The sequence below is a fragment of the Osmia lignaria genome, chromosome 8 (assembly GCF_051020975.1).
Source record: "Osmia lignaria lignaria isolate PbOS001 chromosome 8, iyOsmLign1, whole genome shotgun sequence".
Taxonomy (NCBI): Eukaryota; Metazoa; Arthropoda; class Insecta; order Hymenoptera; family Megachilidae; genus Osmia; species Osmia lignaria.
Genome location: NC_135039.1, coordinates 12,277,164 through 12,301,674, shown reverse-complemented (window position 1 = coordinate 12,301,674; position 24,511 = coordinate 12,277,164). Strand labels below are relative to the sequence as shown.

At 35.3% G+C, this 24,511-nt stretch overlaps 4 protein-coding genes and 1 long non-coding RNA gene across 12 annotated transcripts; 2 read left to right on the top strand and 3 right to left on the bottom strand.

Annotated features, from left to right (window-relative positions):
- Positions 1–184: 184 nt before the first annotated feature.
- On the bottom strand, positions 185–4,099 carry LOC117606671 (transmembrane protein 184C). 3 transcript variants are annotated; one of them, XM_034329434.2, is made up of 7 exons: positions 3,843–4,099; positions 3,342–3,657; positions 2,893–2,929; positions 2,525–2,802; positions 1,932–2,138; positions 1,631–1,846; positions 185–1,513 (listed from the first exon to the last, which is right to left on the bottom strand). In XM_034329434.2, the coding sequence occupies exons 2-7, from the start codon at positions 3,587–3,589 to the stop codon at positions 1,237–1,239; spliced, it is 1,263 nt and encodes a 420-aa protein (XP_034185325.1). In that variant the 5' UTR covers positions 3,590–3,657; positions 3,843–4,099; the 3' UTR covers positions 185–1,236. The 3 variants fall into 3 exon arrangements, with proteins under 3 accessions (XP_034185325.1, XP_034185324.1, XP_034185323.1); XM_034329433.2 differs by having other exon boundaries at positions 3,847–4,099; XM_034329432.2 differs by having other exon boundaries at positions 3,934–4,095.
- A 509-nt stretch (positions 4,100–4,608) lies between these two features.
- Positions 4,609–9,185, top strand: LOC117606670 (uncharacterized). Its single transcript, XM_034329430.2, has 8 exons — positions 4,609–4,766; positions 5,192–5,522; positions 5,582–6,100; positions 6,171–6,327; positions 6,388–6,606; positions 7,076–7,218; positions 7,277–7,920; positions 8,002–9,185. Exons 2-8 carry the CDS (start codon positions 5,277–5,279, stop codon positions 8,018–8,020), a joined length of 1,947 nt encoding a protein of 648 aa, XP_034185321.1. The 5' UTR covers positions 4,609–4,766; positions 5,192–5,276; the 3' UTR covers positions 8,021–9,185.
- Positions 8,548–12,008, bottom strand: LOC117606669 (BBSome complex member BBS7). 2 transcript variants are annotated; one of them, XM_034329429.2, is made up of 13 exons: positions 11,894–12,008; positions 11,558–11,747; positions 11,285–11,453; positions 11,147–11,223; positions 10,819–11,071; positions 10,499–10,761; positions 10,252–10,441; positions 10,100–10,180; positions 9,899–10,045; positions 9,713–9,834; positions 9,550–9,659; positions 9,179–9,458; positions 8,548–8,687 (listed from the first exon to the last, which is right to left on the bottom strand). In XM_034329429.2, exons 1-13 carry the CDS (start codon positions 11,946–11,948, stop codon positions 8,555–8,557), a joined length of 2,070 nt encoding a protein of 689 aa, XP_034185320.1. In that variant the 5' UTR covers positions 11,949–12,008; the 3' UTR covers positions 8,548–8,554. The 2 variants fall into 2 exon arrangements, with proteins under 2 accessions (XP_034185320.1, XP_034185319.1); XM_034329428.2 differs by having other exon boundaries at positions 11,807–11,948.
- Positions 12,009–12,421: 413 nt separating this feature from the next.
- Positions 12,422–18,894, bottom strand: LOC117606672 (uncharacterized). 4 transcript variants are annotated; one of them, XM_034329435.2, is made up of 4 exons: positions 18,835–18,894; positions 17,443–17,524; positions 13,618–13,935; positions 12,423–13,547 (listed from the first exon to the last, which is right to left on the bottom strand). In XM_034329435.2, the coding sequence occupies exons 2-4, from the start codon at positions 17,455–17,457 to the stop codon at positions 13,281–13,283; spliced, it is 600 nt and encodes a 199-aa protein (XP_034185326.1). In that variant the 5' UTR covers positions 17,458–17,524; positions 18,835–18,894; the 3' UTR covers positions 12,423–13,280. The 4 variants fall into 4 exon arrangements, with proteins under 4 accessions (XP_034185329.1, XP_034185326.1, XP_034185328.1 ...); XM_034329437.2 differs by having other exon boundaries at positions 18,803–18,883; XM_034329436.2 differs by having other exon boundaries at positions 18,797–18,881.
- On the top strand, positions 17,238–24,476 carry LOC117606673 (uncharacterized). 2 transcript variants are annotated; one of them, XR_013062556.1, is made up of 9 exons: positions 17,238–17,902; positions 17,981–18,061; positions 18,559–19,789; positions 19,926–20,267; positions 20,778–20,971; positions 21,449–21,545; positions 21,618–21,649; positions 21,770–22,925; positions 23,007–24,476. It is a non-coding gene; the product is annotated as an uncharacterized LOC117606673 (long non-coding RNA). The 2 variants fall into 2 exon arrangements; XR_013062555.1 differs by having other exon boundaries at positions 17,239–17,614; positions 17,937–18,061.
- Positions 24,477–24,511: the final 35 nt, after the last annotated feature.

Genomic DNA, 24,511 nt, shown 5'->3' with positions numbered 1-24,511 from the left:
TATCATTTCCATTGGCGTAACTAGAACTTATTGGGAGGGCGGGCCAGGTGCCTTGAATTTCAAAATTTTTTAGTTTTTGAATTTCAAAATTCTTAGTTTTTAAATTACAAAATTTTTTAGTTTTTAAATTTTAGAATTTTAGAACTTTAGAATCTTCTAATTCTATAATGGCGCGGGGGGGGGGGGGGGGGGGGGGGCCACCCTGGTCCCTAGTTACACCAAATAATCATTTTCCATTTATTTGCATAGTTTTTAACAACGGTCGTTAATGCATTATAATTCTATGCTTCTTTTTTGGAACATGTAAGCTTCCTTCGTACATTTTATAATCAACATAGTTGATATAAAATTAAATATTAATATACATTTGGCAGGAATGATTTTTTCCTCGTTATTTACGGTATATTTAATATCAGATTTAGACATAGCTCTAGTGAGGTTTCAAAGCATTGGACGAGTAATTGCATAGGCGAAAAATACAACAGATAACATTTCAATTTATCTGAACAATATCTATAGTCTGTTATGTATTTTCCTTTTCGGGTTCAGTAACCAACAATAAATAACGTCGTACCTTTTATAAATAGAACTGTACCGATAATATTGTTTTAAATATAAACAGAATATGTATGTGTACATATATATTACAGTAAATGTGTCAATTCAATAAAAATATACACTTACTAGTCAATGTAATTACATGCCAACTTAATTATTAAATTTATTCACAAGCAATTGAAACTTTTTAATATTAGATCAATTGAAACGAACACCATAAATCTGATATGGATTACATTGACTATATAGTATACAAATGTATATATTTATTAAATTATAACCTTCACTGTGACACAGTACATATGTACACATACACGGACAATTATTTGGTAATACATTATTGGTAACGCAAATAAAGGAGGAAAAAAGCGTTTTTGTTAAACAAACACATGGTCTCGTTAAACTGACTTGTATCAAATCCCTTAATTCGTTACGGTGCACGTCGCGGTACCTCCCCCCTTGATGAGCGTACGTCGTTCGACAAACAGGACAATGAGATATTTGTACAAATATTTTTTTGGGAAGGGAGAACGCTTGTTGCAAAATTAGATTTCTCTGCTTAAAGGTAATACTAACGATACAGAGCAAATTCGGACAAAGTGTTCCTGACGAAATTGCTCTCGTTAATCATTCTTCTCAGTTATCAAAGTATTATTTGCTCTTTGATTAACGCACAAGTTACGTTTTCACCGCGTTCGTGGTATCCTGCACATCTGGAACGAGATCGACGGGAGCATCGTTCTGATCAATTTCTCCCGTATTATAAAAGGAACATGCTGGTGCACTCCTGGTCGTAGTCACAGACGCCTCGGGAAGGAGTGACGTACGTTCTGTCGCGCTTCCCCACGCCTGCTGATAGGCACTACGGCCACGTATCCTGCGACTTAACGATGATCCTACTACTCCTAAGTGTTCTTTGATATCGTTGTGAACGTCAGAGACGTCCCACATAGCTCTGGAAAAATGAAAAGAAATTTTGCTTTCATACCATGTATCCACTTTTATATGAAATAATTAATCTTCTCTTTAAAGGAAGGATTTTATAAGTAGTTGAAACTACATGAAGAATTACCTGAACGCATCCCACCATGCTTGACCTTGAGCTAGATTTACAAAAGGTTTATACGTAAAGCTATAGTGGTGAGCCACAGCAGCTAAGAACATTTCGATGCAAATTAAGAAATCTTGTAATTTTGACGATATATTTCTAATGTCATCCATGTCATTTGTATTGAAGATACTCGAGATGACATCAAAGTATACTAATAACGCAACAATTACACCTTGACTGTAAAATAAAGAAACAAAGAAAGAAATATTTTTTTTTTCCTATTTTTTTGAAAGAGGTTAATTCAATGGTGTTTGAAACTTACAAGAAAGAGAAAAATACGACTGCTTTGATACATAAAAATTTGCCAATTGGTTTCATCGGTTTTAAAGCCTCTGCGTTGGCACGGTAGAAAAGCACCAGGCAGTACATAGCAACAAACTGTGATAAATTATTTAAAGCGATCATATATGGAAAAGCTACATCTGTTCTGAATTCACCTTCTCCATATACTCCGTTCAGTTCACAGATACTAGAAACATAATTTGTTACAAGAATTGAAATTTATGTAATTAATATAAAAAGTAACATCTATACGAGACACCATGAAAATATTTTTTAATCGTGTTCAACTTAGATTGATATTTAAATTATATTAATACTGTTTTCAAGAAGCAAGAAAAAAAAAAAAATTGTTAAAAATCATTAATTATTCATTTGTCCTGAACGTTATAAATCTTCTATTAAAAATCCCAAGTTTTTTGTATTTAAAAAAAAAAACTGATAAGTAAAGTTAAGTTGCAAAAAGCTGATTCTTCCCGACAGTACAAATAAACACCCAATCTCTGGAAAAGCAATATAAATAACTGTACCTTCTTGTTATGATTTTCGAATCTAAAGATTTTACATGATACTTACAATGACATCAAGGTTGTTATAGGCCTAACAGCAGTGTATTGTAATATCCCGTGTTTGCACATATGTACAAATTCCCTGCCCATCTCCCAGTCAGGTAAACAACATAAAGGGAACATATGATGAACTTGAGGAGACATTTCAAGCCTATGTTCTAGCTGACGATCAGCATCCAAATAGGCCAATAAATACATCATAAAATTGTATATTACGTATGCTTCATAGCATTCTCTCAAACTGTCCACATATATACTGCCCTCAGGGTACACCAGACCGAGCCACTAAAAGAATTAAAGAAAGGACATTTTATCTATGAAATTGAAACACCAATTTATGCATAATTTGAATAAAAATTAAATGCGTATACCTACAGCATTTACTGCATAAATTGGTACCATCCATAATATCCTGAAACAAATATCGCAACAATATATAAGATGTAAACAATGATATAATAGAAAAGTAAATAGATACAATTTATTTCTGATTGAATAGTACTAGACAGGAACTCTATAAAAAGTGAGTTTATTCACTTATGATCTTTAGCTCTTGACCTTTAGCATGTCAAAGGTAAATCAATAGTTTCTTGACCTTGACCTTATATCCATAAGAAAGAGTGTGTATATTTAATGTATTATTAATAGCAAGTGACTGTAGCTGAATGAAATGCTGAAACTTGATCATATTAAATACAATTTCTTTTCTTAGAACAGTTATCAATCTAATTTATATTAATTAGTTTTATCTCTGTGGTCAGCTATCGATGAACTTCAATACCTTCAATCAAAATCTTCTGTTGACAAAACAACAGCTAACTCACCTTATAATATATTTCTGTAGCCTCGGCTGTGTATAATATATCATGTGTTGAACGATTTCATAGAAAGCAATGGGTAAGGCAAGCAGTACAAACGCACCGCCCACGAGCGCTCCTTGATCCTGCTTTCTGAAACCATTCTTAATGGAATTCGCCAATAGGATTGGTACCAGAATAATGATTAGAAGCGCGTAGAGACAAGTTAAAACTGGTAAAATCCATAGTCTCCAGCGGCGACAAATAGAAGCCATCACTTTAATGAATTTTAAAGAAATAATATCACATACTATGCATTTTCCCAATCAATTCCTGCGAACCTCTAAAAATAAAGAAATTATAAATAAACGTTATACACAGTGTGATAATATTTTTTTATTCATCACGCGTATCAGCTTTCTATTGCTTCTTAATACAACAGATAAATGGAAAATTGTGTTGAAACATTTTCGAATTCGATATTTCCATCGCATATAAGAAAAAGATACGATTCTCCGCTGCACTCACTTACGGTTTCGTGATATTTGATATATTAAATACTATAACCGCGTGAACATGGTAAATGGCGTAGTGAAGCGTTAAAAAAACTTATAACAACCTTGTCGGATATGATGAATCAACGATGAACCAAATCAGCTGACAATGACAGCCCAAAAAGGGGGGAAAAAGAAACGAACTCTTAACCCCCTCGTATTCAGTTACGCGATCGAGTAACCGCGTAGATATTAATTACAGTGGATTTACATACATTGATTCAAGCTAGTCAAGAGTGTTACGAGTAGCTTCTTATCGATATACTTGTTAAAAATAACGCGCTCAGTAAATCAACTAAGATTGTCATAGGTACAAAGGTTCTTTCGACAATCCACGATATCCGCATGTTTCGAAAGTTTGAAAAATCTCTGTTATTATCGTAGATTTGTTACAAGCTCTTCGAAATAAGGTCGCATTTAACGCAATATACTTTGTACAGTATCGAGGAATTGCATAATTGCAAATCCTATTTTGACATTTGTCGATAATCGTGCATGAACTTTCTTCCCGGAAGTTGAGCAATTTTGACAAATGAAATCAAAATGAATCTCTCAAGGTTGAACTCAAATTTGAAATTTCAAAGGAGGTGCCCGTGTCGAATATTCATTCTATATTTCGATGAGGAGAAAAGAAAAAGAAGTGGATTGATATTAACGATAATAAAGGAGATTATTTAAAAGGATGGAATATTAGAGGGCTCTAGTTTTCTTTAAGGATTAATGTTGGTATCGATGAGAGATTCGCGTAGGAAGAAAAGGAAGGGTACATCCGTTCTAATGGCGTCAAGAGCCAAGCACTGTTGTCACATTTTGTCATACAGTGTTTCAATATTTTGCTTTGTTTATGTCGCTCAAGTTTCCGAAAAAGGAGTCGATAATTCCGCTCGGACTTGCAAAGGTTGGTAAAGAAAGACGAGAGAAGAGTATTTATTTCGCTAGGACGCGAATCACATCGTGAGAGAAATTTTCTTAGAGCTCCGGGTGCAGTGACCTTGATTCCGCTGTCATCTCTAAACTAAACGAACGCGCGAAATTTAAATCACCAATTCAGCTAACTCGATCGAATGTGTACAATATCAATCATAGTGTCAGTTCGTCTAGTGTATTTTGTAATTTTAAATAAATTATTGAATATTCTAAAGCTTTTATCAGATGATTATGTTAATTATTTTAACGCTTTTATTAAATAATTAGATTTATGATATTTGCTGCAGTTAAACTTGGACTCCAAAGTCAGTGCTTTTCCACTAGACGAACTGATATTGTACATATATCATATAAATTTCAATTTTACATTATTTATTTATTTATTTATATTTCTAGGCACAGATAGCTAGCTTTTACAGATGGAAAAGAAATAATCACAGAAGAAATTTCTCTCTTCCATCAGCAGCTGAAGTAAATAATTATGGAGGTTACAACGGAGGAAGCACAAGCAGTGCTGCTGGAGGGAATGGAGGGTGCACAGTATATTACTATTCAAAGGGCTGATGGGGAACCATTAAGCAAAAGTGTTCCTCTCTTAACTCTCAATGGGGAATTAATCCCTGAAGGAATGGTTGTTGATATGATCAATGCCGGTGTTGGTACAGATTATGGTACAGCAACCCAATATTACGAGGCAGATGATTTATTACAACATGAATTAACAGAGGTAATTACTTCTTGCTTTGCATTTGTATGTTAAAAACTGAATTGAAATTTCACAAACAGGAAGATCGTAGATTGGCAGCTGCTTTGGTTGCTGTTCAGTTGCAGCAACAACAGAAACAACAACAGCTTCACAGTCAATCTCAGCACGAAGATTCAACTTTACCAGACGTTTCTCATTTAGAAACTTTAACACCGGTTAATACGTACTCCATTCAAACTGTACCAGAACCCAATGCTCCGCCTGTATACCCCACCTTGCAACCTTTCAAGCGAATCACGCATAACGTAAAGCAAGAGTTCATAAACGTTAAAAGCGAATATGACGTGGACGTGTCGGCTGAAAGTAGCGAGGATGCGACCCCAAGCTCCGGACCAAAAAGATCCTTACCACATAAAAAGAGGATTCCCCGTAATTTCAAACAGCAAACCAAGAGAAATTCGACGAGGAAAGATAGTAGTAGATTGAATTCAGACGGCATTAATGCTGAATCGTCTACCGATACCCAGGCTCATGTATTTAAGTGTGAGCTATGTAGTTCTAAGTTTAGTAGTCAATTGAAATTTTTTGAACACCTCAAGGTAATATTAATCACTGTACTCGTAACTGTAGTAACAGGGATGGTATTCTTAGAATTTGTTCATGTTTCAGGTGCATTACGAGCCTGTGAAGCAAGAAACCAGGATAGCACAAGCAACAAATACAAATATCACTATATCTGTACCGGAAACTGTTCAGAGTCTTGAAAACACAGTGATAGAAGAGTTCAGTGAACCTGAGGATCTCATGGAAGGCATCAGGGGCGTTGGTAAGTGAAGGAAATATTTTTGAATTTTATTTAAACTAACTATCTGTTTAATATTTGTAGTGGAGGAAACGGGTGCTCATATAGACGACGAAACAGAGTCTCCGTTATCCACTGTAAACAATGAATCGCCATTGTGGACAATTACCGATGTCACGGAGCATGTACATAGGGACCACGTGAAACCGGCGACTGTTAATGAACAAACTCTACACAACAAAGAAAAGACTGACATTCCACAAACAATGAAAAAAAAGAAGATACTGAAAGCAAGGAAATCAAGTATGCTTACATCAGTCTATAAGGGATGCGCGGGTACCCGATATTACGGGCTCGGGGGGGTTCGGAAAAAATCGGGCGGCCTCGGGCGGACGTCCGAGTATTCGGACAATTTCGGGTTCGGTCGGGTACAGTCGGGCTCATGTACTCTCATGTACTTGTTAATACTTGCAATTCGTTACAAGTATTATTTTTCCACATAATAAAAATTACTTTACTCCAAAATTCCATATAAAACCGATTTTGCACGTGCTTATTGCAAGTATTAACAAGTACACGGGAGTTGGGTCGCGGACCGCGGCCGACTCTGCCCGACTGTATCCGACCGAACCCGAAACAGTCGCGCTACCGCCCGCCCGAGCCCGCCCGATGTTTCCCGAACCGACCCGACTAGTCGGGCCGCATATCACTACAGTCTACCCATGTCTGTTATTATTGTACATATTTAACAAAAGCATTTATTTTTTCATAGATGATGAACTGATGTGTTCCCAATGCGATCGGACATTCCACCACAAAAATAGTTTAGTGTATCACATGCGATCTCACAGTGGTGAACGACCGCATCAGTGCGAAGTTTGTGGAAAAAGTTTCTTTGCTCCCAGCGCGTTGAAGGTAAATCGTTTGAAAAATATATTAATTTTCATTATTAATTAAAACCTTTGAAACACAGGTACACAAGCGTCTTCATAGCGGTGACAAGCCGTACAAATGCGAAGAATGCGGACGACATTTTCGTCAATGGGGTGATTTAAAGTATCATTCGACTAGTATCCATTCGGAACAGAAACAATACCAGTGCGAATACTGTGGTAAAGACTTCGCGCGAAAGTATTCTTTGATTGTTCACAGAAGAATACATACCGGTGAAAAGAACTATAGATGTGAATTCTGTAATAAAACATTCAGAGCTAGTAGTTATTTACAGAATCATCGACGTATACATACGGGGGAGAAACCTCATCAGTGCGCGGTGTGTGGAAAACCGTTCAGAGTGCGAAGTGATATGAAGAGGCATATGCATACGCATTCTAGGGGAAGAACCGATAGACCATTGAACAGAGTTATATCAGGGAAGAGTATAGACGATGAAAACGATAAGGGATCGCAGGCAAAAACGATCCAGGATCTCGTTAGAGATTTGAAATTGGAAGTCGAAGCAACAGGTGTGGTGGAAATCGTTCCACCCGATGATAATCCTGAAAGCATTTTACCGCATGCCGGCGGACAGACTTTAGAGTACACAGTTACAGCATCAACGGACGGTAATTCGGACAGAGATCCGTTGGAAGCGGTTGTACGTACAACTGATAACATGTGAGTTAATTGATTTTTCATATAATCTTATTATAGTATTAAACATTTTTCAATGGTTCACTTTCTTCTTTCTTTTTACAGGCAATATTTCTTCATGTAACATCTAATGGAGAAAAGATTGAAAATTGTTGTTTTTGTACTATAACAGTATATGTGAAATTAGAACATTAAATATTTGTTGTACAAAGGTGGTGCTTTGTGGAAACGCTGGCCTTCGCTGTAATATAGTAAATCATTGTTTGCACTGCTCGTATAATGTGCATAGCGTACTTTCCAGTTTCTCTGCAATACTACTTTTGAGGAAACGCCCTGATGGATATAGTGTTTAATACTGTTTTTAAGACTGTCATTAGCAGAAAACTCGGTAAAGTACAAAACAGGATTATGATCCTAAAAACTATATTAATACACGTGTGTATGTATAGGTAAATATATACACACGTAATTGCATATATATATATATATAAATATATGTATATATATATACGTATGTATATACGTATATATTGTACTTACATTAGTTGTTTATATCGCGAATCATGGTTGAAAAATATATTTTTTACGTAAAGACATTTATAGAAACATTGTGGTCCACTTTTATTGCATTCACCAAGGAAACGTTTGTAACCTAATCTTACATAATTGAAGATAACGAAGCTGGTGCAGGCACCGTGTTATTTGTGTTTATGAAAATTTGTAACAGTTGAACCAGATCCCTGGATTCAAGTGCTGCGCTAAGCTTTTCTGCAGCGTCTTTGCTAGTAATTCTGAAAATTTGTATAAAATGTATATATACAAAGAGGTGCAATTTATTTAAGGTTTTTAACTTTTTCAACAGAAAACAATGAATTTTCAAGATAGACTTTGATTTATATTATACATAAACATAAGATAGAGATTAAGAAGTCTTTCAAAGATAATATTAATCTCTGAAGGACGTTAACAAAATTTTGTGTCAATTAGTCTCTTTATATTATATTGTGTTCGTAAAAAAATTTTTCTTATGGTTCATATATTATATCGTTGAGAAATAAATGATTAAAATTTTTAATTAAATTTAGAGCACGAAAATGTTATTTCGAATCGTGAATTCAGAGAAGATAAATGTTTTAAACAGAGATACTGAATATATTCAGTGTTGAAGTACAAAATTTTGTTAATTCACATTACTGTGTCTTGTAAAGTAATAGGTGAAAAGTAACTTTTAATAGCAATATATTGTCCATATATCATATTATTTATATTTATTAATACACACCTACGAGAACGTTTAGCTCTTTCCCAATCGACGTAGAGATCTGTAATTACTGCTTGTAATCTTTCTAAAATTTCACTGTCTTTTGCCATCTGTGACTTGATCTCTGTTTCTTTCTGCATCAATTCTTGATATTCAGAGCACAGATTGTCTTTTGGATTTTCTTTCAGCTCCCATTCCTCAAGGGCGTTCAGAATTTTCACTTTCCTAGTCAATTCATGGGCACCGTTCAATCGTGGAAGAATTAATTCCAATACTTTGGATACGCTTCCTTCTGCAACATCTGTGAAGAACGAAGAAACATAAGTTACACCTTGAAGAATGACAAAATTTTAATTGAAAGCTAGTCAATGGTGCTATAAAAGCAACAGTACCACAGAAGACGTCTAATTTGATTTTTCTTTTTGTTGCTTCTCTCGTTAACACGTCCCTGAGAATTATAATGCTTGATACATTTTCTCCAAGAAAAACGGCGCTTCCTTTCCTGGAAATGAGAATATTTTATCCAACTCAACGTCACAGTGATGTAAGGCTTACTTATATTTGCATTTTAGAACTGTGCCAATAAAGGATGAAATGTATGTTAAAACAGCCTCTCCTTCTTCCAAATGAGGCCTTTCAGGAACATCAAGTAATGCAAGAGAAAGCCAAGCATGCATCTGAAAAATATTGAATCATATTTAAAGATTGATAAATAAAAAAATAAAAAATATGAACTGTTACCTCAGCAATGGTGAAGCTTCCAACTACTTTTAATTCGTTAAAAGGACCTCTTTCATGAACCTCTGTACCATCATTTTCATGTAGCCTTACGTGAAGAGATAAGGCACATACAGGTATTGATATTCTACGGCAACATTTTGGTTGTACCTAAGTAGTCAAGAATGTATACTTTTATTTCATAATTATGTTAACAGAACATACCTGTGAAGTGACATAAATTTGCAGGGTACCAGATTGACCTTCGATAGTTCTTAACTTCATTTCAAGATGATTGGTGTTTACCTTTAATATTACAACCATGTTAATTTTAAGAAGATCAATGTGACCAAAAATTTCTTAAATAAAATACATACTTGGCAGCGATAAGTAGCAAGAACAAAATTGCCTTCTCTAGGATTACAAGTCGAAAGGCTAACAACCGCACTGTTACTTTCCACATCCAATAACTCTATCGGTGTGTCTGATTGTATCAAAATGTTATCAATCGGTGTGTCCAGTTCTACTGAAAGTGAATACGATGCGTCTTCTCTATTTAAAATTATCCTGCAAGTAATTTATGATTTAGCATCGTAGAGAAGAATATTGGATTATAATTCATACCTATGATTCACTGATAGAATCAGTGGTGCTAAAGGATCAACAGTGAAATTAGTTGCTTCTTTTTCCTCGTTAAGCTTTTCCTGTAAAAGTTGTATCTCTGCTTTCAGCTTCATCAAACCATCATTTTGATCAGCTTCCAACAATCCAGGCGGTCTAGTAGTCAAACCAAATATTTTTCCTGAGTACGTTGTGACTAGTACTTCAGGATATCCTGCAGCTCCTATTATTCCACCTCTTACTGAAGTTATGCTTTCATTAGCGTTCTACAAAATTAACATCAATAGTAGTTTCTTTATATTTAATTAAGATAATGTACCTACGCAACGATACCGAAGTAAGGATAACGTGTCCTCCTCAGGGAAGGTATATACTTCAATGGTACCATCCTGTCGACCAATAAGTATATCTAATCCATCTTGCAATTCGTAGGTATCCAAGGAAGTCACTTCTGAGCCTGTCATGTTTAATATCCAACTGATTCTCAGAGTTTTATTGCTTTCAAGAATCAGCAAGCCCACTTTACCATCCATGGTTCCAACCAACATATGTTCTTTAGATTCAGCATCGCGTTCTCTGTGAAAATGAAAGAAAATACTTCCAACTATCATTGGAAGAACGATTGATCAAATAAAATTTCTATGACAATACCTGCACATTGATAATACTGTAGGCACGCTTGGAAGTCTGAGAACTGCTGGAGTTTTTGTACCATGAAGAACTCTTATCTGGAAAAGACAGATTTTTTAAAACACAGAATATATTCAGTTTATGATTTTCGATTTTTACAGCACAATCTCCGCAAGCAAGTATAGCGTAGATGAAGGTGGCATCAGCAGGCAGGAGTATCACATCGTATAAAATTTCACCAGCTAAGTAAGAGTCAGCATCTTTACAATCATGGTATCTGTGATAAAGATCTCTGGCACATGCTGCAAGATTTGGACCAAGCACATATCTGGAATTAATAATAGCAATAATAAACTTATTATTGGAAGAAATTTTTTTAATCTATTAAGGAAACAGTGTTCCCTTTACAGTAATATATTTTAAATGTATTACAGAGATGTAATAGGATCTATGAGATTTGTGTCGAATTCCAAGAACAATTTTCCTTTCTTGGTATAACCCTTTACAGTACTGTCTTGGGCAATGAAAATCCTATCACGCGTTGGACCACCAAGAACCACCTTATTAATCCTTGGTCCTGGCAATGATTTAAATGACAGTTGCAATTCTCCTTTCTTTATACCTGGATTGAAGAAATAAAGGTTTAATATCTGCCTTTAATTTTGTCCATTGAAAATTTACCATAGACATATAGTATCCCATCGTGATCAGCAACAGCAAACTTTTGCGTTTGTCTGTGTTCACTTGCAGGGAAAATCTTCATTGTACCTCGAGATGTGACACCCACAGTTGTATAATCTATCCTTGACAATGGCAAAGTCATTTTGACTAGAAGAGTTTAGATGATGAAAAGTAGGTTTTTAATTCTATTTCTGTTCAATTTGATTTTGCATAGTTCTGTTGATTTTAAATGAAGAATATGTTAAATTTGTACATTGTGGATTTTATTAGATTTTGTAAGGTATTAAGAAATTGTAATTATTGTACTATCCAGTAAACTGAGCAATCTATTAGAGCATTGCTTCCATTTCAACGCACGTGCGCGACGATCAATTTAACCATAGCGACAAATGATCACAACAAACTATTCTTCAACTGTAATATCATTTTCAGGTGAAGATAAACTGTTAGAGATAGAAGAAGATATATATAAAAAGAACAGGATATTATCAAGAGAATATTTTCTTCATTTCTTAAAGAAGAAGAAATGCTATTAATTAGAAGGACAAGAAGTAGGAAAGGTGATGGTATCTTTGGAAGAAAGAAGATATATTTATACATTTCAAAAATGAATTTATTCAGATCAGTTGTTAATACAAAATCTTGAGTATTTTCTTGGCTCTTTTTATAATACATTAGAATCATTAGTCAGAAGTAGGTTTGGCAGGATGGATGGTATATTGTAAAGAAGAGTATTGTACTCTTTGAATTTACAACATATAAGAAATATTCAAAGAATTTTTAAACGACAGTTTACATTTTCTATTTCTTGCACTGATAGTTCATCAACATACTAGCAATACGTGATTGCAAAGTGTTAGTATCTTTTTCTTCAATGTTCTTAAACTAAAATTAGTGCTACAAGTTAGTTCTTAGCTTCTACTTCATGCTTCAGAAAGGAATACACTTTGACTGTATTAATTTTTTTTTCATTTTATTTTCTCCTATATCCATGTCCATTGGACACATCTAATTGAAGAATAATATATACTCTGGTCTAAGATCTTTTGTTACTTATAACTAGAATTTACACTGGCTGGGAATATCAAATAAGTGCCATCTGCGGTTTAAACATTTCTGATTTAACAAAATTCCTTTCATTCATTTTTAATGAACAAAATTATAAAGATAGTGCTAATTTTCTTCTTTCTCAAGTTCTCTTCGTGCTCAAAGTTTCTTCTTTTCTCATCAAATCATATTTTTCTCATTGTGAAGAAAAGCTCTGTAGTCTCAACTAGCATCACCTTTGAATTTAAACAAACAATGACCTGAAATGACACCAAGAGGAAGAACTCTCAATGATCCAGATGACAATTCAACTAGTTAGCGGCAACAAATGGAGGCAGAGGGACAGCACGGTGAACAACTAACAATAAGTATCGCAAGACAAACGTGTGGTAAGATCGTTCGCAACCCCTCGATCTCGGCACCACGTTTAATAACCCGCGAAGTTGCTGGTCGGCCGAGGAACGTCGAAACGGGGATTCCCGTCGTAGGAGACCTGCGCGCTGAAACCGTGCTTCCAGTCGGCTGTGTAACGAACTATCTGTAACCTTCCATCTGGAAGCTGAACTCTGTACTCCCCACGTACGATGTCGCCATCGCTTATAGCGTTATGGGAGTAGTCGTTGCCGAATGCGTCTTCCTTCACGGCATAGTTGAAGTCGAACGGCATGCCTGGTTCATGATGGTGATGATCATGCTGGAATTAAATCAATCAATTCATGTGTCCTACTTTTGAAATTATTTCATTCTGTTTAATCGTCACTCACTCCGCTAGGTGTTATGGTGTTGCCTGTGGGCCTGGTCGACGAGCCATAATCAGGGAACTCTGGAGTGGGCCTAGGACCTGGAGGTGGATACCCTTCGCTGGGAGTTGGTCTAGGTGGGAACTTTGTGGTCGGCTTAGGACTAGGGTAACGTTGTGTGGAGGAGAAGGGTGGTCTCGTTGTAGAAGGCCTGGGGAAAGGTATCGAAGGTGTGTCATAATTGTAGCCCTTCGTTGGCTCTGGTGGCAAGTACGTATTGCGTCTCGTGCCTGGTGGTAGGTCGCAAATCACGTGGACCATTGCCATGCATAGTATCGTTATCTGAAATAGAAAATTTCAGAAATTAGCAGAGCTTATTTTCTAATCTTGTTCTTTTACAGGTCACCCTGAAGAACTACTGGTATTAATTTCATCTAATGCCAGAAGAGACTCCACTTCAGAAGAAAGCGATCCTAACGAAGAAACATTGGAAAGTGGAATGATAAATGGAGAGACTGACTTAGAATTCATTAACAAATAGAAGTAGTAAAAATGAGAGCTGTTTCTAAGTGTCTTTTTGAAGAAATATCTCTTCCTACTCCGTACACCTACTCCCATTTACACAACCACGTCCAATGATGATGCAGTAATCAGTTATCATGCAACTGTTAATGATGCCTCACTGAAGGAACTCTTGTTTCCTTTTACTGTAATATCTTAGCACTGTAAATTAGTTTAACACTTGGAAGCTTAAGAAGAGATTAGTTATTGAATATCGAAGACTAATATGTAAACAGTCATCAGTAGACTTAATAGAAAAAAGAAGGAGGGAAGAACTTAAATCGCGAGATAATTGCGAGGAGTATTTCACTGTGCGTATCTGTCGCTTATTTGCAGCTGTTTCGCAACGATTTAATTATACGTCTTTCGCCTCATTTCTACTCATCTTTTTGTTGACCTCGCTGCAACGAATACGTGCGAAATTGTTTCTTTTGAATGCATCCCTGTTGCTGATTACAAAATTAATATGACCGGAAGTAAAGCAAATAGAATGAACACTTTTGTTCAAGCTAAGTGCCATTCAGCTTAGTACACTTTCACAAGTGTGTATATACATTGTAACAGGTATAAGTTCAACATCAGTTATTTATAATTATGTTTCATCATTCGAATACTTGCAAGAACGTTTTATACAGATTTGAAATATCATTTTTGATCACTCTAGGCAATGATGAAAGTATCAGGAGGGATACTTTGCTGCAAGTTTACATTCTTCTTGTATAAACTGTCAATACCCTCAGAATACCTGTTCGACTTAATCATCCAGCCCAGTGGCGCAACAAGTGCAGTTCAAATGTCTGGAAAAAATTCCAGGAGGAAGGCAATTAGCTACTCATTTACAGTTCAATTACCTGCATCGACGTTTCACCGAATAAAAAATTCAAAGTGCATGCCAGCCGTTTGCAACGCTTGGCTAGTGGAAATATCAATCAATTGAGAGGTGTACAGTGGTGGAGGTATCAATTCAGAGATCCCTTCATGCACTAAGTTAGAGAAACATTGAGTCCTCTGATGCTTGAATCATCTGTTCAGGAATGATTTATCAGGTACAAGTCTTACTGTAGCTTTACACGTGTAGGCAATTTGAATAAATCAGAGGGCGTAATCCTTCTAGCTATTACAGAGATAGAAAAGCAATTAAATATGTTAACCGAGCTCTCTTCTAGCATTTGTCTGTGAATGTCTCAACTTAGAACCTCAGGAAGAATATTAATTAGAAGGGAAAGGAAAAACCGAGTGAAGCAGAGAAAGTTTCCAGTTAAATGAAAAGTAGATAACTAAGTTTCCTTAGGATAGAAGTCAGCCAAAATGCTGATGGAATAAAGAAAATTGAATTACAAAATGAAGAATGTGAAGTAGCCTCTCTAACTAGTGGCGTTCCTTATTTAAATTTACCAGCTGAAAAAGAAAAAGTTGGTTAACATCAGAGCTACACCATTGTTTTCAGTAGTTATTGTTTAGCGTTCATTGTCACAGCGACAGTGATGCAATCATTTTCAGATCTCGATTCAAAGATTGCAATTACTATGCAAATACGTCATGTAGTTAGAGGCTCGTAGAGAATGAAAAGAGAGCAGTGTTAAATGTACATAGGTATGATGAATCATAAAAGAAACTTGATGATTTTCATAAATTCAGATGATGATTTAATTTGAAGCTAACAATTGGATGTAAATTATGTTCAATTTTATCCTGTCAATTGGTTTCTTTATTTCATCATTACTAAATAAGGATCCTTTTACAAGCATGATGATCAATCAATCGCAGGGAACAAACGAAAACTTTCACGTGTATGTACTGCACGCTACTCAAAGGATCTTTAAAAGTGACCCATTGGCACAATCACTGGTAATAAAAAATTCACCGACATTCATAAATCTATCAAGGCTCGTTCGAGTCGTTTATGGTCTGTTGCATAAAAGAATCCTCCAACTTCCAGTATCATATATCTTGAATATTTAAAGCAAAAAGAGGTGGACAATTTTCATGAATTCAGTGGTGAAGAATAAGTATTTTGAAGAAGATATAGGAAGAAAGAGTACTATGAGCAATTTTCTATTATTTTCTATTATAAATAATAGTAATTCTAGTAAAATTAATCAAAGAATCTTTTTCCAAAATAATTTTGTTTCAAAGTCAGAAACCTGTTGAGAAGAATTACTGAGAAAGATATCGACGATCCAGCTTACTGGAGATTCAAGGAAATTGCTATTCCTTATTCAGAAGTGATTTAGATCCTGAGGTAGATAACGAATGTGCAGCTTTTCCTATCCAGCTCTTCCTAACACCTGGAGGCAAACGCATACATATCGATAAATCAATTACGAGAGACTCTGTGTGATTCACCTCTGCAGATTAATCGGAGGGAATCAGGGAAGATCGTGTGGGATACACTCGATAATTTGTTGACACCTCTCCCACTCTATGGAGCACGTGAATTGAGATTTATGAGCCTCGAGGTTTATTGGCCTCGATGCTGTAATTAATTATATTAATTAGACAGACGTTTAATCCTTTTAAATTGTTGCTTCTACGATATTCTATGCCAATATCTTTCTGCATCAATTTTAATCAATTCTTTAATATAACAACGAAGTTTTTTAACGTGGAAGAAATAGAAGAATTGATTTAGTTTTATGGTAAGTTTTATTTAAAAATATAATATAATTAAAAATAGTTTTCTGCATCAATTTTAATCAATTCTTCAATATAACAATGAAGTTTTTTAACGTGGAAGAAATAGAAGAATTGATTTAGTTTTATGGTAAGTTTTATTTAAAAATATAATATAATTAAAAATAGTTTTCTGCATCAATTTTAATCAATTCTTTAATATAACAATGAAGTTTTTTAACGTGGAAGAAATAGAAGAATTGATTTAGTTTTATGGTAAGTTTTATTTAAAAATATAATATAATTAAAAATAGTTTTCTGCATCAATTTTAATCAATTCTTCAATATAACAATGAAGTTTTTTAACGTGGAAGAAATAGAAGAATTGATTTAGTTTTATGGTAAGTTTTATTTAAAAATATAATATAATTAAAAATAGTTTTCTGCATCAATTTTAATCAATTCTTCAATATAACAATGAAGTTTTTTAACGTGGAAGAAATAGAAGAATTGATTTAGTTTTATGGTAAGTTTTATTTAAAAATATAATATAATTAAAAATAGTTGAATTGATAGAAATTTAGTTTCAGATAAGGGTACCTGTATGATTTTGAAATAAATTGCAATTGATTGATTGGAGAGAAATAGATGAACGTTGTGAAGAAATGTACTCACTTGAAGATAAAACATGTTGTGAGGATAACAGGTTCACCAGCTAGGTGTGCCTCAAATAAAGTCGCACCTTTTTGAAAGTACACTGTGGAAAGACATGGAAAATCAACCCTTTACATAAGGAGCACACGTTTTTCAACCTTTTCTAATCATTAACAGTTGAAATTCTCTTTGGGTAATAATTGAATAGAATTCCGATCGTACAATCGATTCGCGCGAATGCATCATGAGAAGCACGATTTTATCCTTAAACCTAGATTCTCGAGGCTTAATGCCATCAGGAGCACAATTTACTCCATTTCGTAATACTCTGATGGTACAAATAGAAATGAACTTTAATCTTCAATATAAATTGAAAAAATTATTGAAACCCTTGTAACTTGTCGAAATTTACAAATATTAAGATTGTCAAAGTTTCAAATTTAATTGATTGAACTTCACAATTTGTAGCTAGGAATCTTAGGTAATTGTTAACATTTGTAAATTTCATTTAACAGGAATTCCATTGTTCCTCTTTTCAAAGTCATTTCATGATTGCAAGGTACCAGAAGAAATATAGGAAGAGCATCAAGAGTATAAAGTCATTGTGCTGGCTGAAGGAACATGAAGAAATGAAGAAAAGGTTGTACAAAATTATAGTGTCCAAGAGATTCCATTTGTGGTGGAAGTATAGATCATCGCAGTTTCAATTTAATGCGTGCTTTGCAACATAAAGGGTTGAATAGACCTCGACGACATTTCACGGTTAACCACACCCTGACTTCGATTGTTCTTAGCATTGCATGCATACACACCACTCCCTGTTCGTACATCCTCTTTACAGAAGAAACAATTTCTTTCTTCTACACATTCTTTACTTTTCATTCACTTGGAATCAAAATGAAAATAATAATTCAAACAAGAGAATGTTTATCATTATTAATTCACAGTTTCAACTGTTTCAGTTGGACCATTGTATTAATCTTCAATTAAAATTGAAGAAAATAATATTTGAACTTATTAGAAAATTTGCAAAGATTTCATTCACTATTTTCTCTGAGCTATCACAGATTTTTAATATTCTGAAATTATTTCAAATCAAAAGCAATGAATCCTTAACACCATTTATCACCATTGCAGGTCTACAATGAAAGCATTATTGGAATACTCTCCCCATAATGAAGCAATGACAACCTCCAACATGAAACAGCAAAATAACACATATGTAGATGAATATCACTCGACAGATAGAAGAACTGCTAATCCAAATTTCATGGGAACAAACAGAAGGCACCGTGGTTTCACCAGGGGTTGGTTGAACAACGGAACGTCACCGAGGTCATGAAGATTAAAACGTCTCTGTGCGTGCCACCCTTACGGATACCCGCGTATCAATATATCTGCCCACGTGTGTACCGTCGAATACGATATCGTTGCACTCCGCCACGGCTGTGAATAAAGTCAGTACGTAACTGCTCGGCATGCTGGCAGGTTGGGTTTATATAGCGTGGGTCTAATAAGAGATGATACTTGAACGCCACAGTTGGGACCGGGCCCCCAAGAAGAAAAGAAGAGGGGACCGCGTTGCCTTGTTTCACCTTACCTTGCCTCACCTTGCCTTAGAACCTTGTTCAGATCAAACTGGGCAAGATGAATCTTGCACCACTTTCATACTCTGTGCGCGCAAACTTCATCTCTTATGCCCTCCAGGTATTTTTCATAATTAGAAGTCTTCAGAGATAGCTGGAGAAGAATATTGGAATTTCGAAGAATCATCCAAAAGACTTCTGAACCGCCGCTTTATATGGTGTAACTTTCATTAACTATCCCAGCAGTAAGAAACATCATTATGGATCCAATCGCTGCTTCATCAAGTACAGAAGCTAATGGTAGATAAAATCAGTCCAACAGGTGTATCCAACAAGGAACATGAATCATTCTGATGATCAGCTTGGGCACCAAGTGTTAGAGAGAGAGAATAGAAATTGCGGAACTGTTGGTTGTAGTAATTTCCTTGATTCGTTGCTACAGGTCCATTCAAAAAGCAGGACAGTGCGAATGATTTAGTCAGCCATCGTGGGAAGGCTAATACGGATCAAAGCGAACCAAATGATCTTTCCAGCCACGTGAGCTGACTCTTCTACGCCTGAAGGGTGCAGCATGAAGAAGTCATTCCATCGACTATCGTGCTACGAATCGACAAGGATTTGATATTTCATATAGGTGCTCGAAACCCAACCGAACAGGCTCGATGCTCTATTGATATATTGGCTCTCATAACTCCTGCCTTTTTCTGGTCATTGTTACACCATGAAAATGGATAACTGCAAATGTTCCTCTGATGGAAGATTAATGGAAAGCTGATGGTGAGGTATGATCTAACAGGGATCAGTGAAGTTTGAGTTATGACCGTTTAAGTCTTACTAATTGAGGACTCAACACTGTCCTGAATGTTTCAAATTCACTGACTCAATGCTCTTTGGTAACTTTACATTTTTCTTTTTCAGGGATGTTTATATTCTTTGGAGTTTCATTTCTAAGCAAATGATTACTGGATGGAAAGGATTTATGTTAAGATAGTAAGCTTTCTTCTGAAGATGAAGATTCTCTAATTCTTCATGTACTCCTTTCAAATTTGAGTTAAGTGCAAAGAGCTGTTCGAGGAGTCAGGGAGTAACAAGAATCCAAGAAACATTTTCCTTCGAAGGAATCCATTTTCACCGAAGGTACATCCTTGGTGCATAGCTTTAGCAAACCAGAGAAAGGCACGCACGCTCGGAATTGCTCGGCGAGCAATCCGCCTTCTGCCCCGTATTTACCTGCATCCAGCAACACTGAGCGGAGACCAGGTCAGGGCAGAACACGAGGGGCACGCTTGAGACGTTCCTTCAGCCCTTTCAAGGCCGAGGAGATGTCTTCTCTTCTCTGTTTACATTGGGAACCTTAATCTTTGCTTTGAACATTATTTAAATCCAAATAACTGTTAATTTAATACTACACTGCATATTATTAGGTGTACAAGTTAATTCGGTGTTTTTGCTTTAATTAATGGCTTATTTTTAAGAAGTTATAGTCGATATCATATTCTCGCGCCATTTTTCAAATTCACCAAAGCGCGGAAAAATATTCGAATTTAAAATAGTAACTAAGAGCGCCATTGTTCAAATTCGCAATAGCGCGGGAAAATATTCGAATTTAAAATAGTAACTAAGAAAGTATAATATTAAAGATACCAAATTTGTACACCTAATATAATAGTTTCATTTTTCAATTTAATCCCCATTGCTTCCTAACCTGTTAAATATTCTTGTATTAATTTAAAAAATAATATTTCTTAATTAATATCTTCTTCTGCTTAGGAGGACTCGTTCGAAATGAATTAAAATACAATGGACAGCGAATGATCTATGGTGATGTTTGAAAATTATAGAACATCCTCCTCCACCATTGAGTTGGAGGGATATGCATCGTTGGCTCGTGGGAAGTGGTGCGAAAATTGTTGCGAAATCTCTGCACTTTGTGCCTGTATACAAGAGGAGGACGTCCATCTCGAGTGGGTTGTATCTTACCTTGCGAAATCTACGCTAGAACGGGTGTTGCACGAATTATTTGACGATTACGAGTCGCGGTTTTACGCCCACGCTGAAAGATGTTCATTAATGGATTCGTCATAATTTTAGTACAAAGCATTTCTTCAGAATGACGAGCGCTTCTTTGCACAGCGTGATGCAAACAGATTCTATATATTTGTTAAGAAAGGATTTCTAAGAATTTGTATGTAACATAATTATTATATAGACATTAGCAGTTAATATTTGAAAGAAGAAATTTATTTTGAAGAATTTAAATGTACAACCTATGCACAAAGGTTAATATCAAACATAGATCAATAATTGAATTTATTTTTATAAATAATAACGCGACGTAAGAGAAAATTATTTTGCATAACCCGAGATACCTTCAGATTTCACGATCGTAAAATGAACTAATTGCTTCAACGATCATTTTATGAGAATGTTTTCTCTTTCAGTTTCATTTTTCCACGGTCCTCTCTGGCAAAATCTTGCGTATCGATGGGAACCCTGAGAAATCGACGTGAATTTTTTTCAGCAAGGAATTTTATGCAAGTATATACAAAATCTATTCCCAGAAGTTCTTCCTATAATGAAATATTTCTTATTGATCTTTGCATGTTTCAGGTAAGAACCAAGGTGTTCAAAATAGCATTAAGGTAATCTTGAAGCAACCATCATTGAATTACCTCTGATTAGATTGCATTAAGTGTTTTATAAAATTGGTCATCAAACATTTATATTTATCAAAATAATTTTTGGAACCTTTTTTGTACAAGGAATCAAAATACTGTTGAAAATTAATATTGGAACGCTCTGTATGATCCTGTAATTAAACAAGGATACTGCTACTGATTTTAAGAAGAGATGATGAAGATTGTTCATTATGAAAGCACAGAGCATTGCGTTAGAATCAGCAGCGTGAGAACGTCCATTTACTCATCGACAGGAGCAAAAGAATCAGAAACGATTAGAAGTTACATCGAGCGTTACACGTTTTCATTGAGGCTACCGAGTCGAATCAAAGCTGACGCGCGGTAAACTCTCCTGGAAATCTATCAATTATATCAAAGAGATATTCGTGTCAAATTGAAACGGTGCTTAGAGATGACGGTTGTGCATCAAACAGGCTTCAGGCCGTTCCTTCTAACCAGTTCCAAGCTATTACAAAATTGAAACTGAAGCCTTCAGAGAATGTTTCATCCGAGGCCTACTTCAATTGGAACAATGGCAATCTACTCGGCTCTACTTGTCTTCTAAAACAACGACCGATGAATTATGACCATGACTGTTGGGCGTAACAGAGGTCGGCTTGAAAACGGGAGGATCCTGATTTTAACGCGGATCCTCTGTTGGGGGGAGGAGTCCAAGCGGAACGGGGTTGAGTTCGCACGTGTGCCGCGAATTCAATGGAAGGTTATGAAGAATATCCGCGCCTCTGTCGAAGTTGCGTGTCATACGTTGAACGGCTTCTTTTTCGCCTTTGTCTGGCTTGCATCTAACTAGGCATTCCCTCGGTCAGGATGAAAGTGAAAATCTACTGGTCGTGGATGACCTACTGGTTGCCAAGAATCTAGGTGCCCCGTCGCATCACGCTGCCGTGTACACCTCTTCTTGGCTTTTGAACACCTTTGTGGGGTAGATTGATGAAATTGAATTGCATTTCTCTGGGTATAAATTATTTGGTTTACAAATTAATTTGGTACTTTTGATATTACACTTTCCTAGTTACTATTTTAAATTCGACTACTTTTCCCGCGCTTTTGTGAATTTTAAAAATGGCGCGAGAATATGATAATTGTATAACTTCGCAAAAAGAAGGCAATTAATTTGTACATCTAATAATTGGTGCCATGCAGCATTTCAGTTTTCTTTAGTCATCTGAGAAAGAGAAATTACTTCAATAAGTGTTTTTGAAAGGAAATTGAACTTCAAGTATGGGTAACATAATGAATGTAATAAGATTCATTTTTAGTAGAGAATAATAATTCAATATGATTTATTTTGAAATTTCAGGATACTTTCTGAAGATATGATATATTTTTTCTCTGGATGATACAATATTTCTGCACATGAGAATTTATGTAAGAATATCAAAGTGTAATCATTGAAAATGAAATATGAGAATTATAAGATTTACGAGATTATGTGAACGCAGCAGGGTATATTATTTAAACGGAGAAATTAGCAATTGCAATGGTGATCGGTAAATGTCAATGTCAAAATACTCGGCTGATTATCGTGTACGAAAAAGGAAACCGGTGATTTTCATGGAACACCATGTTGAAACGAGGACAGGAGGCTCGTTAAATGCGTCACGGGTCATTATAGAATCGTAGTACAGTTTACAGTACCCTTTATACCATCAATGATGGAGATACCGTTTAATGATACACAGTAAGCTTTTATGAACTGTGAAAAGTTACACCGATACATGTAGAATTCTACCATTGGACATTCAAAAATTTAGAATTTCTAAGCTTCAAGTTCTAAGCTTGAAAGCTTTAAGCTCACAAATTTCAGAATTTTCAAAATTGAAGGTCATAAATCTTAGGGTTTTTAATTTAGAATCCTAAGATTTCAGAATTTTTAAAAATGAAATCCATAAATCTTAGGATTTTTTTAATTTAGAATCCTAAGATTTCAGAATTTTTAAAAATGAAATCCATAAATCTTAAGATTTTTAATTTAGAATCCTAAGATCTCAGATCCTCAATTAAAGCTCTGATATCTGCAAAATTGATAAGTATCCCATCATATCACAATTCTTCATCACCTAGCATAAATAGCATTTAAACGTCAATTAGAACAAGAAAGGACGGTAATCTTTGGATCCAATCTTCCTAAGATTTCATCATTTGAAGAGGATGGTCTCTCCCTTCTGCCAAAACCATAGAACGAGTTCACCACGCTCTTCCAACCGCGTAGAAGCGTGTAAAACACGCCCTATTATCGTTCTCTTTTTTTCTTTCAACGTATTTTCATCCTCGTGAATACGTATCTTCTCATTCTCTTGGATCATTCGAAACGTTCCTGACATTTCGGTCGCCTCAACCTTAAAGTCTTGCCACCCGAGACCGTGGCTGATCGCTTGCGTGATCTCTCTTATATAAGTGAGCCTGATCTAAATCTTGAAATGTGAGGGACTCAAATGACAAGCAAGGACTAACGTGATTGGAAATGGAGGAACGTTTGGGTTACTTTGGAGGGTAGTTAGATCTTCAGAGTACTCAAAGATATCTCTTTTATTAATTTACCTAACTTTATAGGGGTTTCTTCACTGAAGAAATAAGTTATGCTTTTGTTTATTATATTATAGAGGGTGAAGATATTTCTTTTATTATTTTACTTAATTTTTTAAGGATTTCTTCACTGAAGAAATAAGTTGTGCTTTTGTTTATTATATTATAGAGGGTGAAGATATTTCTTTTATTAATTTACTTAATTTTTAAGGGTTTCTTCACTGAAGAAATAACTTGTGCTTTTGTTTATTATATTATAGAGGGTGAAGACATTTCTTT